The sequence below is a fragment of the Mytilus californianus genome, unplaced genomic scaffold (assembly GCF_021869535.1).
Source record: "Mytilus californianus isolate M0D057914Y unplaced genomic scaffold, xbMytCali1.0.p SCAF_4, whole genome shotgun sequence".
Lineage (NCBI taxonomy): Eukaryota > Metazoa > Mollusca > Bivalvia > Mytilida > Mytilidae > Mytilus > Mytilus californianus.
In genome coordinates, this window is record NW_026262690.1 from 99,250,137 (window position 1) to 99,268,669 (window position 18,533).

The 18,533-nt window shown below is 34.3% G+C and overlaps 1 protein-coding gene and 1 long non-coding RNA gene across 6 annotated transcripts in view; one reads left to right on the top strand and one right to left on the bottom strand.

Annotated features, from left to right (window-relative positions):
• LOC127698964 (adenylosuccinate synthetase isozyme 1-like) overlaps positions 1-18,533 on the top strand; it is a 269,886-nt gene that overhangs the window by 196,291 nt on the left and 55,062 nt on the right. For all 3 annotated transcript variants that reach the window (XM_052202747.1, XM_052202749.1, XM_052202748.1), the window contains exon 10: positions 13,982-14,106. In XM_052202747.1, coding sequence (XP_052058707.1) covers positions 13,982-14,106 — 125 coding nt within the window. The remainder of the gene's footprint in view (positions 1-13,981; positions 14,107-18,533) is intronic.
• Positions 1-18,533, bottom strand: part of LOC127699011 (uncharacterized) — a 314,933-nt gene that overhangs the window by 170,895 nt on the left and 125,505 nt on the right. The gene's annotated exons all lie outside the window — the stretch shown is intronic.

Here is an 18,533-nt window from a genome sequence, read left to right on the forward strand (position 1 = left end):
TGAGTCCCCTGGGGTCACCCCCACCCCATCCTGTTTGAGAACTTGTAAACAGTAGACATCCCCACCCCTTAACCATATATATTCTTGTATGGGACAATAACACTAATCAAATGAAATATAGGGGAAGTCCAGGGGGTCACCCCCACCCCCCTTCTTTTTGATAACTTGTAAACGGTCGAGATCCCCACCCCTGAACCATATATATTCTTGTATGGGTCAATAAAACAAATCAAATGAAATTGAGGGGAAGTCCCCTGGGGTAACCCCCACCCCTTCTTTTTGAAAACTTGTAAATGGTCAAGATCCCCACCCTGAAACCACATATATTCTTGTATGGGACAATAAAACTAATCTAATGAAATAAAAGGCGAGTCCCCTGGGGTCACCCCACCCCCTTCTGTTTGAGAACTTGTAAACGGTCGAGATCCCCACAACTAATCCATATATATTCTTGTATGGGATAATAAAACAAATCAAATGAAATTGAGGGAAAATCCCCTGGGGTAACCCCCACCCCCCTTCTTTTTGAAAACTTGTAAATGGTCAAGATCCCCACCCGAAACCATATATATTCTTGTATGGGTCAATAAAACAAATCAAATGAAATATAAGGTGAGTCCCCTTGGGTCACCCCACCCCCCTCCTGTTTAAGAACTTGTAGAACGGTTGAGCTTTTCATTATTAATAAGATAATACCACATTGAGGTCCAAAGGGTCCTAAATTAAACTTTTGTTTAATTTCATCAAATATTGAATTCTTTGGTTCTTTGATATGCTGATTCTAACAATGTTTGAGTGTTAAATCATATCTAATTTTAGAGAACTTAGTCATCACTGGTTGTTGTTATTATATTATTGATTATAATTTGAAAAATTGCATCATATCTTATTTTAGAGAACTATTTATCCAGTTTGAGTTATTTCCATTTGCACAGAAAATATTATGGATAAAATTAACCTGTGTTTCATTTCAACATAAATTAAATATATATATATAGGGTTCTGTCAAATGCTGAATCTAAACTCTATTTAAATATTAGATTTTTAGGCCCAGTTTCAAGTTGGTCCAAATCAGGGTCCAAAATTAAACTTTGTTTGATTCAACAAAAATTGAATTTATGGGGTTTTTTGAAATCCTGAATCTAACCATGTATTGAGAGATTTTGGATTGTGGGCTCCTTTATCAAATTGGTCCACATTGAGGTCCAAAGGGTCCTAGATTAAACTTTTGTCTGATTTCATCAAAAATTGAATTCTTGGGGTTCTTTGATATGCTGATTCTAATATGTACTTAGATTTTGGATATTGGACCATAATAGGTATTTAAATGTCCAATTTCAAATATATCAGTTCTTTGACTACATTCATTTTGTGTCACAAACCTATGATGTGTCAAATATTCAATCACAATCCAAATTCAGAGCTGTTTTAAGTTTAAATGTTGTGTCCATACTTGCTCAACTGTTCAGGGTTAAACCTCTGCAGGAAAATCCGGTTTGCTGTCTCTCTGACAGCCTCTTGTTGGTTATTATCTTGAATATTATTATAGATAGAATTAAACTGTATACAGCAATAATGTTCAGCAAAGTAAGATCTACAAATAAGTCATCATGACCAAAATTGTCAGTCGACCCCTTTAGGAGTTATTGCCCTTTATAGTCAATTTTTAACAATTTTTCGTAAATTTTTGTAATCTTCTACAAAAATCTTCTTCTCTGAAACTACTGAGACAAATTTAACTATACTTGGCCATAATCATTATTAGGGTATCTAGTTTAAAAAATTTGTCCGATGACCGCGCCTTCCAACCATCATGGCTGACTTGGTTAAAAATAGATCATGGGGGTAAAATGCAGTTTTTGGTTTATATCTCTGAAACTGAAGCATTTAGAGCAAATCTGACAGGTGGCAAAAATGTTCATCAGATTTAGATTTATTTGCCCTGAAATTTTCAGACGAATTCGACAACCCGTTGTTGGGTTGCTGCCCCTGAGTTAGTAATTTTACAGAAATTTTGCAGTTTTTATACGACCGCAAAAATTGAAAATTTTTTGGTCGTATATTGGTATGACGTTGGCGTCGTCATCGTCCGGCGTCGTCCAAAGACACATTGGTTTTCGCACTCTAACTTTAGTTTAAGTGAATGGATCTCCATGAAATTTTACCATAAGGTTCAATACCACGAAAGGAAGGTGGGGATTGATTTTGGGGGTTATGGTACCAACAGTTAAGGAATTAGGGGCCAAAAAGGGGCCAAAAATAAGCATTTTTGTAACTTCCAGACAATAACTAAGTGTATGGATCTCTCTGACATTGTACCACAAGGTTCCATATCACAAAGGGAAGGCTGTAATTGATTTTGGGGGTAATTGCCTCAAAATTTTAGGAATTAGGGGCCAAAAAAGGGGCAAAAAACAAGCATTTTTCTAGTTTCATGACAATAACTTGTGTGTAAGTGTTTGGATATTTCTGAAATTGTACTACAAGGTTCCATATCACAAAGGGAAAGCTGGAATTGAGTTTGGGGGTAATTGCCCGAAACGTTTAGGAATTTAGGGCCAAAAAGGGGCCAAAAATAAGCATTTTTCTAGTTTCCAGACAATAACTTGTGTTCAAGTGTATGGATCTCTCTGAAATTGTACTGCAAGGTACCATACCACAAAGGGAAGGCTGGGATTGAGTTTGGGGGTGATGAATCATAAGGGGGTTCAAAAAATTTGGGGGGGGGATTTTTTTTTTTTCTTTTTTTCCATTTTTTTTTCTTTTAAAATTTTCCATTTTAAGTTGGTTATTTCTGATTAATATTTAAAAGCAAATAATAATGATATGGTAGGAGATACACACCAAACAGGATGTGTAAATTATTATATAATAAGTATTGTGCAATAGCAAGAAATTTTCAATTGCACAGTATTGCACAATTGCAAGAAATCTTCAATTGCACAGTATTGCGCAATAGCAAGAAATCTTCAATTGCACAGTATTGCGCAATAGCAAGAAATATCCAATAGCACAATATTGCGCAATAGCAAGAAATTGTCAATTGTACAGTATTGCACAATAGCAAGAAATATTCAATTGCACAGTATTGTGCAAAAGAAGATACTTCGTATAAATTGCTTATTTCTTGATCAATTTCAATGGGGTTTTATTCTTGAATTCTTGGGGTTCTTTAATATGCTGAATCTAACCGTGTATTAAGTTTTTGGATTTTGGGCCCCGTTTTTTAATTGGTCCACATTGAGGTCCAAAGGGTCCAAAATTTAACTTTGTTTGATTTCATCAAAAATTGAATTATTGGGGTTCTTTGATATGCCGAATCTAACCGTGTATTTAGATTCTTAATTTTTGGTTCCGTTTTCAAATTGGTCTACATTAAGGTCAAAAGGGTCCAAAATTAAACTTAGTTTGATTTTAACAAAAATTGAATTTTTAGGGTACTTTGATATGCTGAATCTAAACATGTATTTAGATTTTTGATTATGGGCCCAGTTTTCAAGTTGGTCCAAATCGGGGTCCAAAATTAAACTTTGTTTGATTTCAACAAAAATTGAATATATGGGGTTCTTTGATATGCTGAATCTAACCATGTATTTAGATTTTTGATTTTTGGGCCCCGTTATCAACTTTGTCCACATTGAGGTCAAAAGGGTCCAAAATTAAACTTTGTTTGATTTCATCAAAAATTGAATTCTTGGGGTTCTTTGATATGCTGAATCTAACCATGTATTTAGATTTTTTATTTGTGGACCTGCTATCAAATTGGTTCATATTGAGGTCAAAAGGGTCTAAAATTAAACTTTGTTTGATTTCATCAAAAATTGAATTATTGGGGTTCTTTGATATGCCAAATCTAACCGTGTATTTAGATTTTTAATTTTGGGTCCCGTTTTTAAATTGGTCTACATTAAGGTCCAAAGGGTCCAAAATTAAACTTAGTTTGATTTTAACAAAAATTGAATTCTTGGGGTTCTTTGATATGCTGAATCCAAACATGTGTTTAGATTTTTTATTATGGGCCCAGTTTTCAAGTTGGTCCAAGTTGGGGTCCAAAATTAAACTTTGTTTGATTTCAACAAAAATTGAATATATGGGGTTCTTTGATATGCTGAATCTAAACATGTATTTAGATTTTAGATTTTTGGCCCAGTTTTCAAGTTGGTCCAAATTGGGGTCCAAAATTAAACTTTGTTTGATTTCAACAAAAATTGAATATATGGGGTTCTTTGATATGCTGAATCTTACCATGTATTTAGATTTTTTGTTTGTGGGCCCGCTATCAAATTGGTTCATATTGAGGTCAAAAGGGTCCAAAATTAAACTTTGTTTGATTTCATCAAAAATTGAATTATTGGGGTTCTTTGATATGCCAAATCTAACCGTGTATTTAGATTTTTAATTTTGGGTCCCGTTTTTTAAATTGGTCTACATTAAGGTCCAAAGGGTTCAAAATTAAACTTAGTTTGATTTTAACAAAAATTGAATTTTTGGGGTTCTTTGATATGCTGAATCTAAACATGTGTTTAGATTTTTTATTATGGGACCAGTTTTCAAGTTGGTCCAAGTTGGGGTCCAAAATTAAACTTTGTTTGATTTCAACAAAAATTGAATATATGGGGTTCTTTGATATGCTGAATCTAAACATGTATTTAGATTTTAGATTTTTGGCCCAGTTTTCAAGTTGGTCCAAATTGGGGTCCAAAATTAAACTTTGTTTGATTTCAACAAAAATTGAATATATGGGGTTCTTTGATATGCTGAATCTTACCATGTATTTAGATTTTTTATTTTGTGAGCCCGCTATCAAATTGGTTCATATTGAGGTCAAAAGGGTCCAAAATTAAACTTTGTTTGATTTCATCAAAAATTGAATTATTGGGGTTCTTTGATATGCCAAATCTAACCGTGTTTTTAGATTTTTAATTTTGGGTCCCGTTTTTTAAATTGGTCTACATTAAGGTCCAAAGGGTCCAAAATTAAACTTAGTTTGATTTTAACAAAAATTGAATTCTTGGGGTACTTTGATATGCTGAATCTAAACATGTGTTTAGATTTTTGATTATGGGACCAGTTTTCAAGTTTGTTCAAATTGGGGTCCAAAATTAAACTTTGTTTGATTTCAACAAAAATTGAATATATGGGGTTCTTTGATATGCTGAATCTAACCATGTATTTTGATTTTGGACATTGGACCATAATAGGTAAATTAAAAAAATTGAAGTTCTTAGACCACATTCTTTCTGTGTCAGAACGTATGCTGTGTCAAATATTTAATCACAACCAAATTCAGAGCTGTATCAAGCTTGAATGTTGTGTCCATACTTGCCCCAACTGTTCAGGGTTCGACCTCTGCGGTCGTATCAAGCTGCGCCCAGCGAAGCATTTTATTTGTTATTATCTTAGATATCATTATAATATCTAATATCTAATACTATTAATTATGATTTAACCTTATTTTTACATAATTTCCAAAGCATCAGTAAATACAGGTGAGCGACACAGGCTCTTGAGAGCCTCTAGTTAAAATTGGAGTTATCCATGATTATAGTTGAATCAACTACAATCAATGCTTTATACAATGCAATGTTTAATTTTGAATTTGGGTAGTATCACTTTAACCATTATTGAGTTATGCCGCTTTATAAATCGAAAGATTTTTAGTTTCCATTCTGTAACTTAAGTTTGCCCCAACCAAACATTATGAAACCTATACACAATATTCATTACCACAAAACTAAGATCAAGTACAAATTTTTTGTTTCCTTTTTCTAACTTTAGTTTGCCTCAACCAAATATTATGAAACTTATACACAATGCTTGTTACTACATAATGCATATTAAATACGAAATTTGGTGGCGACACTTTTACCATTCTTGAGTTATGTCCCTATATAATCATAAAAATTGCTGAATTTTTCGTTTCCGTTCTCTAACTTTAGTTTGTCTCAACCAATTGTTATAAAACTTATACACAACCAATCTTGAGTTATGCATGTTTACAAATAGAAAAATTGCTGAATTTTTAGTTTCTGTTCTCTAATTAAGTTAGCCTCAACCAAATGTTATGAGACTAACACACAATGCTTATTACCACAAAACTAAGATCAAGTTCAAATTTGGGTAGCGTCACTTATACCGATCTTCAGTTATGTCCCTTTATAACTATATGATATGCAAGCGGGGGCATCATCTGTGTCCACATGTGGACACTATCCACATTTATTTTAACTCTTTTTTTATGTTAGGTAAAGATTAAAGATTAAGAGAAACTAAGCAGCAAAATTGATCAGTCGGCCTGAGAACACAGTTATTTCGTAGTGTATTTCTTTTAGACAATAAAGTCAAATTAAAAAAAATCGCACCTGCTCTGTCTCAAAAAGATTTTTACAGTGTAGTGTACTACTATTGGGACAAATAATATCAAAATTATAGAAAAGTCTACCAGTTCTAACTCAAAATATTGACAATTCTATGTTAAGGGGGTCTAAAATTCAGTTTGACAGCTTCAGACATACTAGTTTTTAGCTCACCTGGCCCACAGGGCCAAGTGAGCTTTTCTCATCACTTGGCGTCCGTCGTCCGTTAACTTTTACAAAAATCTTCTCCTCTGAAACTACTTGGCCAAATTTAACCAAACTTGGCCACAATCATCATTGGGGTATCTAGTTTAAAAGATGTGTCTGGTGACCCCGCCAACCAACCAAGATGGCCGCCATGGCTAAAAATAGAACATAGGGGCAAAAAGATAGAGATGAACTGTAAACAGCAATAATGTACAGCAAAGTAAGATATACAAATATGTCAACATGACCAAAATTGTCAATTGACCCCTTAAGGAGTTATTGCCCTTTATAGTCAATTTTTTACAATTTTCATAAATTTTGTAAATTTTTGTAAATTTTTACAAAATATTTTCCACTGTAACTACTGGGCCAAGTTCATTATAGATACAGGTAATTGTAAGCAGCAAGAATGTTCAGTAAAGTAAGATCTACAAACACATCACCATCACCAAAACACAATTTTGTCATGAATCCATCTGTGTCCTTTGTTTAATATGCACATAGACCAAGGTGAGCGACACAGGCTCTTTAGAGCCTCTAGTTGTTATAGTTCTCTTGTGGAGAGTTGTCTCATTGGCAATCATACCACATCTTCTTTTTTATATATATTAGTTTTTGACCTTTTTTTAACTGGACCAAATCACTACTTAACATAAAGATTCAGCAACCAAATTTTTATACGACCGCAAAAACATTTTTGTGGTCGTATATTGGTATGACGTCAGCGTTGTCGTCGTCGTCCGAAGACACATTAGTTTTCGCACTCTAACTTTAGTTTAAGTGAATGGATCTCAATGAAATTTTACCATAAGGTTCAATACCACAAAAGGAAGGTGGGGATTGATTTTGGGGGTTATGGTACCCACAGTTAAGGAATTAGGGGCCAAAAAGGGGCCAAAAATAAGCATTTTTTTAACTTCCAGACATAACTTGTGTGTAAGTGTATGGATCTCTCTGACATTGTACCAAAAGGTTCCATATCACAAAGGGAAGGCTGGGATTGATTTTGGGGGTAATTGCCTCCAAATTTTAGGAATTAGGGGCCAAAAAGGGGCAAAAAACAAGCATTTTTCTAGTTTCATGACAATAACTTGTGTTCAAATGTATGGATCTCTCTGAAATTGTACTGCAAGGTACCATACCACAAAGGGAAGGCTGGGATTGATTTTGGGGGTAATTCTCTAAAAGTTTAAGTAATTAGGGGCCATAAAAGGGCAAATAAACAAGCATTTTTCTAGTTTCAGGACAATAACTTAACAATGTGTGTAAGTGTATGGATCTTTATGAAATTGTACTGCAAGGTTCCATATCACAAAGGGAAAGTTGGGTTTGAGTTTGGGGGTAATTGCCCTAAACGTGTAGGAATTTGGGGCCAAAAAACAAGCATTTTTATTTTTTTGCGGTCGTATATTGGTATGACGTTGGGGTCGTCGTCCGAAGACACATTGGTTTTCGCACTCTAACTTTAGTTTAAGTTAATGGATCTCTTTGAAATTTTACCATAAGGTTAAATACCACAAAAGGAAGGTTGGGATTGATTTTGGGGGTTATGGTACCAACAGTTAAGGAATTAGGGGCCAAAAAGGGTCCAAAAATAAGCATTTTCTAGTTTCCAGACGATAACTGTGGAACGGTGTATGGATCTCTCTGAAATTATACTACAAGTTTCCATACCACAAAGGGATGGTTAGGATTTGCTTTGGGGGGTTATGGCTCAAACCGTCTAGGAATTAGGGGCAAAAAACAAGCATTTTTCTAGTTTCATGACAATTACTTGTGTGTAAGTGTATGGATCTTTCTGAAATTGTACTACAAGGTTCCATATCACAAAGGGAAAGCTGGAATTGAGTTTGGGGGTAATTGCCCGAAACGTTTAGGAATAAGGGGCCAAAAATAAGCATTTTTCTAGTTTCCAGAGAATAACTTGTGTTCAAGTGTATGGATCTCCCTGAAATTGTACTGCAAGGTACCATACCACAAATGGAAGGCTGGGATTGATTTGGGGGGTAATTGCCTCAAAATTTTAGGAATTAGGGGCCAAAAAGGGGCAAAAATAAGCATTTTCTAGTTTCCAGACAATAACTGTGGAACAGTGTATGGATCTCTCTGAAATTATACTACAAGTTTCCATACCACAAAGGGATGGTTAGGATTTGCTTTGGGGGGTTATGGCTCAAACCGTCTAGGAATTAGGGGCAAAAAAGGGGGAAAACCAAGGTTGTCCTGGTTAATGGACAAATACTTTAGTACAAAACATAATTTAAAGCAGTGTAAGGGAGATAAATCAAATACATCATTGAAATTACCTCCCTTACACTGCTTTTAAATTGTATATAAAGTAATGGTTAATGAACAATTAAGATAATTTAAAACAGTGTAAGGGAGGTAATCCAAATACAACATTTTGGTTACTTCCCTTACACTGCTATTAAATTATGTTTAAAGAAATGCATATTTATAAAGGAAGACCAGTAAAATTATCTGCAAATGTTGCATCTTTTTTTTTCACAAAAAAATCCTTATGAAATGGGTAATTATGGTTGCAAACTCCATTGGAAATTTGAATTGAGATTATGACTATATCTTGAGGGAAAGAATTTTTTGGGGGAAAAAAGGGGGGGGGGGGGGGTAAAAAGAAATTGTGGGGGGTCAATTTTTTCTCATTTCAGATTTCAGAAATTAACAGAATTATTCTTCAAATATTATTTTTTTTTCAAATTTCAAATATTGAGAAAAATTCAAGAAGTAATCTTTAATTGCACAGTATGGCGCATTAGATTTGTAAAATCTTTGACCACATTTATTTATTTGTTATGCCGAATCTAACCGTGTATTGAGATTTTTAATTTTGGGTCCAGTTTTCAAATTGGTCTACATTAAGGTCCAAAGGGTCCAAAATTAAACTTTGTTTGATTTTAATATAAAATTGAATATATGGGGTTCTTCGATATGCTGAATCTTAACATGTATATAGATTTTTTATTTTTGGCCCAGTTTTCAAGTCCAAATTGGGGTCCGAAATTAAACTTTGTTTGATTTCAACAAAAATTGAATATATGGGGTTCTTTGATATGCTGAATCTAACCATGTATTTAGATTTTTTATTTGTGGACCCCGCTATCAAATTGGTTCATATTGAGGTCAAAAGGGTCCAAAATTAAACTTTGTTTGATTTCAACAAAAATTGAATATATGGGGTTCTTTGATATGCTGAATCTAACCATGTATTTAGATTTTTTATTTGTGGGCCCCGCTATCAAATTGGTTCATATTGAGGTCAAAAGGGTCCAAAATTAAACTTTGTTTGATTTCAACAAAAATTGAATATATGGGGTTCTTTGATATGCTGAATCTAACCATGTATTTTGATTTTGGACATTGGACCATAATAGGTAAATTAAAAAAATTGAAGTTCTTAGACCACATTCTTTCTGTGTCAGAAACCTATGCTGTGTCAAATATTTAATCACAATCCAAATTCAGAGCTGTATCAAGCTTGAATGTCATGCCCCATCTGTTCAGGGTTCGACCTCTGCGGTCGTATTAAGCTGCGCCCAGCGAAGCATTTTATTCTAGTTTCCAGACAATAACTTGTGTCCAAGTGTATGGATCTCTCTGAAATTGTACTGCAAGGTACCATACCACAAAGGGAAAGCTGGGATTGAGTTTTAGGGTGATGAATCATAAGGGGGTTCAAAAAATTGGGGGGGATTTTTTTTTGCCTTTTTTTTCTTTAAAATTTTCAATTTTAAATTGGTTATTTCTGATTTATATATAAAAGCAAATAATAATGATATGGTTTGAATAGGTAAATTAAAATTTTTTAAGTTCTTAGACCACTTTCATTCTGTGTGAGAAACCTATGCTGTGTCAAATATTTAATTACAATCCAAATTCAGTGCTGTATCAAGCTTGAATGTTGTGTCCATACTTGCCCCAACTGTTCAGGGTTTGACCTCTGCGTACGTATCAAGCTAACTTAACAAATAGAAAAATTTCAGAATTTTTCGTTTCCGTTCTCTAACTTAAGTTTGCTTCAACCAAATGTTATGAAACTTATACACAAGGCTTATTTCCACAAAATTCAGATCAAGTAGGAATTTGGGTAGCGTCACTTTTACCTTTCTAGAGTTATATCCCTTTAAAAATAGAAAAATTGCTGAATTTTTTTGTTTCCGTTCTCTAACTTAAGTTTGCCTCAACCAAATGTTATGAAACTTATACACAATGCTTATTACCACAAAATTCAGATTAAGCATGAATTTGAGTAGCGTCACTTTTACCGTTCTTGAGTTATGTACCTTTATAATGTTATATGCAAGCGGGGGCATCATCTGTGTCCCATGGACACATTCTCCATTTATTAGTCCCCTACCGACGAAGTCAAAGGGGACTTTAGGTTTGCACTCCGTACGTCTGTCTGTCTGTGTCTGTCTGTCCATACGTCAGTCTGTCAAATTAGTTTTCCACACTTTTTAGCTCACCTGGCCCTTAGGGCCAAGTGAGCTTTTCTCATCACTTGGCGTCCGTCGTTGTCGTCGTCGTTAGCTTTTTACAAAAATCTTCTCCTCTGAAACCACTGGGCCAAATTTAATCAAGCTTGGCCACAATCATCATTAGGGTATCTAGTTTAAAAAATGTGTCCGATGATCCCGCCAACCAACCAAGATGGCCACCATGGCTAAAAATAGAACATAGGGGTAAAATGTAAATTTTTGGCTTATATCTCTGAAACCAAAGCATTAAGAGTAAATCTGACTAGGATAAAACTGATTATCAGGTCAAGATCTATCTGCCCTGAAATTTTCAGACAAATCTGACAACCTGTTGTTGGGTTGCTGCCCCTGAATTGGTAATTTTAAGGAAATTTTGCAGTTTTTGGTTATTATCTTGAATATTATTATAGATAGAGATAAACTGTAAACAGCAATTATGTTCAGCAAAGTAAGATCTACAAATAAGTCGTCATGACCAAAATGGTCAGACGACCCCTTTAGGAGTTATTGCCCTTTATTGTCAATTTTTAACAGTTTTTCATTAATTTTTTTAATATTTTACAAAAATCTTCTCTGAAACTACTCAGACAAATTTAACCGTACTTGGCCATAATCATTATTAGGGTATCTAGTTTAAAAAATTTGTCCGATGACGCTGCCTTCCAACCATCATGGCCGACTTGGTTAAAAATAGAACATAGGGGTAAAATGCAGTTTTTGGTTTACATCTCTGAAACTAAAGCATTTAGAGCAAATCTGACAGGTGGCAAAAATGTTCATCAGATTTAGATTTATCTGCCCTGAAATTTTCAGACGAATCCGACAACCTGTTGTTGGGTTGCTGCTCCTGAGTTAGTAATTTTACAGAAATTTTGCAGTTTTTTGTTATTATCTTAGATATCATTATAATATCTAGTATCTAATACTATTAATTATGATTTTAACCTTATTTTACATGATTTCCAAAGCATCAGTAAATACAGGTGAGCGACACAGGCTCTTGAGAGCCTCTAGTTTTCTTTGTGCTTCGAGATATTGATTTGATATTTGGTGTATTGTTTTATCATAGCAAGTTACAGATCAAGTTCGAATTTTGTTCCGGTCTGATGATTTTGTGCAGAGTTATGGTCCTTGGACTTAGAAAATTCAATCAAATAATCAGTTTTCCTCACTTTTTATACGACTTTACGGTCGTATATTGGTATGATGTTGGCCTCGTCGTCTTCGTCCGAAGACACATTGGTTTTCGCACTCTAACTTTAGTTAAAGTGAATGGATCTCTATGAAATTTTACCATAAGGTTCAATACCACAAAAGGAAGGTTGGGATTGATTTTGGGGGTTATGGTACCAACAGTTAAGGAAAAAGGGGCCCAAAATAAGCATTTTTGTAACTTCCAGCCATAACTTGTGTGTTAGTGTATGGATCTCTCTGACATTGTACCACAAGGTTCCATATCACAAAGGGAATCCTGGGATTGATTTTGGGGGTAATTGCCTCAATATTTTAGGAATTAGGGGCCAAAAAAGGGGCAAAAAACAAGCATTTTTCTAGTTTCATGACAATTACTTGTGTGTAAGTGTATGGATCTTTCTGAAATTGTACTACAAGGTTCCATATCACAAAGGGAAAGCTGGAATTGAGTTTGGGGGTAATTGCCCGAAACATTTAGGAATAAGGGGCCAAAAATAAGCATTTTTCTAGTTTCCAGAGAATAACTTGTGTTCAAGTGTATGGATCTCCCTGAAATTGTACTGCAATGTACCATACCACAAATGGAAGGCTGGGATTGATTTGGGGGGTAATTGCCTCAAAATTTTAGGAATTAGGGGCCAAAAAGGGGCAAAAAACAAGCATTTTTCTAGTTTCCGGACAATAACTTGTGTGTAAGTGTATGGATCTTTATGAAATTGTACTACAAGGTTCCATATCACAAAGGGAAAGCTGGGTTTAAGTTTGGGGGTAATTGCCCTAAACGTTTAGGAATTTGGGGCCAAAAAACAAGCATTTTTCTAGTTTCCAGACAATAACTTGTGTTCAAGTGTATGGATCTCTCTGAAATTGTACTGCAAGGTACCATACCACAAAGGGAAGGCTGGGATTGAGTTTGGGGGTGATGAATCATAAGGGGGTTCAAAAAATTAGGGGGGGGGGATTTTTTTTCCCCTTTTTTTTCTTTAAAATTTTCCATTTTAAATTGGTTAATTCTGATTTATATATAAAAGCAAATAATTATGATATGGTTTGAATAGGTAAATCAAAAATTTTCAACTTCTTAGACCACATTCATTCTGTGTCAGAAACCTATGCTGTGTCAAATATTTAATCACAATCCAAATTCAGTGCTGTATCAAGCTTGAATGTTGTGTCCATACTTGCCCCAATTGTTCAGGGTTTGACCTCTGCGGTCGTATCAAGCTGTGCCCAGCAGAGCATTTTATTTTCATCATGCTTGAAGATATTGATTTGATAATTGGTTAATAGTTCTATCATGACAAGTTACAGATCAAGTTCGAATTTTGTTCCGGTCTGATGATTTTGTGCAGAGTTACGGTCCTTGGACTTAAATTCACTTAAATAATCAATTTTCCACACTTTTTTTCGTCATGCCTGAAGATATTGACTTGATATTTGTTATATAGTTTACACCATGACAAGTTATTGATCAAGTGAGCATTTTGTTCCAGTACAATGAATTTTTAACAGGTAGGGGACTATGTATTGCCATACAATACTCTCAGAACGCTTTTTTTATATTTTGGGGGGGAAATCAAGTTGAAAGAGAGAAAATGAAAACAGAAAAAAGAAGATCAACAAAAATGAGATCTTAGTCATTCCTTATATACTTTTCTTTAATGGTGGAGAGAGTCTGTTGTTGAACATATGCATAAAGTTAGACTTCTTTCCTGAAACTACTTTTAGGAGACTGGAGACTTGTTGGTTAATAGAGGACACGAATATGGTGTAACTACAGGTAGAAAAAGACGTGTCGGATGGTTAGATATGGTGATGTTAAACTTTTCAAATATGATAAGTGGATTTACTGGGTAAGTTTATATGATGACATGCAAATGGTGATTGACACCTTTATAGCTTGCTGTTCGGTGTGAGCCCAGGCTCCGTGTTGAAGGCCGTACTTTGACCTATAATTGTTTACTTTTTTCACATTGTGACTTGGATGGAGAGTTGTCTCATTGGCACTCATACCACATCTTCTTATTTCTACATATAGATAGGGTTATCATGACTTCTTTTGAATGGTAGTAAGACCTTTAATGAAGAGGTTAAGTCTTTTTGCTTTGCTGGATGAATAAGTATGTAGTCATTTCTAGTTTTGGGATGTTAAATTAGATACCCCTAGCAGTCTGTGCCAAGCTCTTTTGGTTTCTGTCTGACATTTGGTCAGACAGTGTTGTAGGTTTTGTCTGACCGAACAGATTTTAGTCCGTCCGAAAAAAAAAATCAATTAATTATAAAGCTTATTGACTATTGTGTTGTTTATGTTTCCGTTCTCTAACTTGAGTTTGCCTCAACCAAATGTTATGAAACTTATACACAATGCTTATTACCACAAAATACAGATCAAGGATGAATTTTGGTAGCGTCACTTTAACTGTTCTAGAGTTATGCCCCTTTATAAATGGAAAAATTGCAAAATTTTTAGTTTCCGTTCTCTAACTTAAATTTGCCTTAACCAAATGTTATGAAACTTATACACAATGCTTATTACCACAAAATAAAGATCAAGTTTGAATTTTGGTGGGGTCACTTTAACCATTCTCGAGTTATGACCCTTTATAATGTTGTATGCAAGCGGGGGCATCATCTGTGTCCATGGGGACACATTCTCCATTTATTTAATTTGTTTTTTCAGTAGTCCGGCTTTTACAATCCCTTCACATTACCACATGGCTATGGTGTTAAGGGTTTTGATTAATAAAACAAAAATTAAATAATTGATTACAGTTTTTCTACTACTGTGAATATATATATCAACATTATAACAAAAAGGGACAAGAACAGTTACAAACACATACACACACTCTTGCACTTGCATTTACATAGCATACATCAACTTGTATATTGCAAAGAAAAATGTTGTCTTTGTAAAGATCTTCCCTTTATAAATTGTAAGATCTTTTTCTTTTATATATAGTTTGAACTATTAGTAACTATTACTAATGAGTAAAGATAAAAAATATGTGTGGTACCATTTTTATTTGCTATACAAATGTATATATAATGTCATCCGAAGACACCTTGGTTTTCGCACAATAACTTTAGTTTAAGTGAATGGATCTCTATGAAATTTAAACATAAGGTTTATAACCACAGAAGGAATGTTGGGATTGATTTTGGGGGTTATGGTCCCATCAGTTTAGGAATTAGGGGCCAAAAAGGGGTGCAAATAAGCATTTTTCTAGTTTCATGACAATAACTTGTGGAACAGTGTATGGATCTCTCTGAAATTATACCACAAGTTTCCATACCACAAAGGGATGGTAAGAATTGGCTTTGGGGGGTTATGGCTCAAACCGTTAAGAATTAGGGGCAAAAAAGTGAGAAAAAACAAGGGTGTCCTGGTTAATGGACAATTACTTAAGTACAAATTACAGTGTAAGGGAGGTAATTCAAAAACTACTTTGAATTACCTCCCTTACACTGCTTTTAAATTATGTATAAAGAATTTTTATACGACCTTGCGGTTGTATATTGGTATGACGTTGGCGTTGTCGTCGTCCGAAGACCTTTATGAAATTGTACTACAAGGTTCCATATCACAAAGGGAAAGCTGGGTTTGAGTTTGGGGGTAATTGCCCTAAATGTATAGGAATTTGGGGCCTAAAAACAAGCATTTTTCTAGTTTCCAGACAACAATAACTTGTGTTCAAGTGTATGGATCTCTCTGAAATTGTACTGCAAGGTACCATACCACAAAGGGAAGGCTGGGATTGAGTTTGGGGGTGATGAATCATAAGGGGGTTCAAAAAATTTGGGGGAGGGATTTTTTTTTTCCTTTTTTTCCTGTTTTTTTCTTTAAAATTTTCCATTTTAAATTGGTTATTTCTGATTTATATATAAAAGCAAATAATAATGATATGGTTTGAATAGGTAAATTAAAAATCTTTAAGTTCTTAGACCACATTCATTCTGTGTCAGAAACCTATGCTGTGTCAAATATTTAATCACAATCCAAATTCAGTGCTGTATCAAGCTTGAATGTTGTGTCCATACTTGCCCCAACTGTTCAGGGTTCGACCTCTGCGGTCGTATCAAGCTGCGCCCGGCAGAGCATTTTATTGTATTGTCTTGAGGTGTTTAGCTGTCAATTCATTTTTAGAAGTTACTATTTTAATAATTTTTAAAATGCTGATTAAGGTAAATTAATTTTAGCTATGATTATGTATGTCATTTTCTATTTTAAGACTTTCATGATTTTATTAAATTGGTTATTATGGTTGCAAACTCCATTGGAAATTTGAATTGAAATTGTGACCCTGACTGAGGGAAAGAATTTTTTTTGGAAAAAGAGGGGTGGGTGGGGGTGGGGGGCGGTGAGGTAAAAAAAAAATTTGGGGCCGGGGGGGGGGGGGGGGGGGGGACAATTTTTCTCCTTAAGATTTCAGAAATCAAAATGAAAATCCTTCAATTTTTTTTTTTTTTTTTTAAAAGAGGGGGGAGGTCAATTCGTAACAGCATAGTTTATTGCACAAAAGCAAAAAATTGAATATAAATTCAAATCATATAACCAATGGCAATTCTAAGTTCTTTGACTACAGAAACCTGTATCAAGCGTGAATATTGTGTCCATTTTTCCTCTGTGGTTGTATCCTGCTGCGCTCGGCGAAGCAATTTATTGCTTTTAGCTCTATAAGACTTGGTTTCTTTTCATACAATTTGCATTTGTATATATAGTTCTTCGCAATTATAATCATCAAATTCAAAAGTAGACTCTCATTTTTAAGGCCAAGAAAAATGTTGTTTCTTTTATAATATAAAGATCCACAAAATTTTGTTTCATTTTTCGTGAAAAGGATTCTCATATAAGATGTGGTATTGGATGTTCATAGAACAAATGCTCCATGGTTTCATTAGAACCCTTACAAAATGTACAAAGCTTTGAATCTTTAAGTTTAACTTTATACAAGAAAGTATTAGTTGCAATTATTCTATTCAAACATTTATATTGAAAAATTTTCATGATTTTCTTAAAATAATATAATATTCTGACCATTCTGCAATTTCTATACCTAGTAATTCCTCCCATTGCAAGAACTTTTCTTTTGGCAGTTGCACAAATCTGTCAACAAGATCTTTTTATATAAATTTGTCCTTTTTGTTGTCTAGCCTGCGACAATGTGAGACATAGGTATTGCTTTTCCGGCGGCATTGAGTTTTTTGCTTAAGTTCGTTTGATAGGAACTACTCGTGATAGATCAAGGATATTTTGTATAAAGTTGTAGTACTATCAGTACATATCAGTTTGACGACCATTTTGAGGCTCTGCCCCGTAGGTCATGGTCCAATTACTTTGAATTAATTTTCAATTTTCAATTTCAGGTTTGTTTGCTTAAGTTAGTTTGATAGGAACTACGTGTGATAGATCAATGATATTTTGTGAAAAGTTGCATTACTATTAATACATATCAGTTTTACGACTATTTTGAACTACTTGTGATAGATCAATGATATTTTGTATAAAGTTACATTACTATCAGTAGATATCAATTAGATGACTATTTTAAGGCCCTGCCCCTTGGTCATAGTCCAGTGACTTTGAATTAATTATCATCTACCACATTATAGATCAATGATATTTTGTATGAAGTTGCATTACTATCTGTAGATATCAGTTTGTTAACTATTTTTGGCCCTGCCCCTGGTCATGTTCCAGTGACTGAATTAATTAACAACTTTCAATGTTAAGTTTTCTGCTTAAGTTAGTTTGATAGGAACTACTTGTGATAGATCAAAGATATTTTCTTTAAAGTTTCTCCTTCTGAAAATGCCACCATACTGATCAAGGGTTTTCAATAATAATGATTGCCAATTGCCAAAGTCTTGATAATAGTAATCTTTCTCATTAGGTTTATTTTTAGCTCAACTGACCCAATTGGCCAATTGAGCTTTTCTCATAACTTGGCGTCCCTCGTCCGTCGTTGTTGTCCGTCACTGTTAACTTTTACAAAAATCTTCTCCTCTGAAAATACTGGGTCCAATTTAAGCAAACTTGGCCATAACCATCATTGGGGTATCTAGTTTAAAAAATATGTCAGATGACCCTGCCTGCCAACCAACATGGCTGACATGGCTAAAAATAGAACATAGGGGTAAAATACATGTTTGGAAAAAAGATTAAAAAAATCAGTCTGCCTATGAATTGAATAAGAAAACGTATTTTCTCCAGGTCACATTGGCTTTCATCAGACTTAATGTTTTGTCAATGACATTGTTTATATGTAACTTTGTTTAA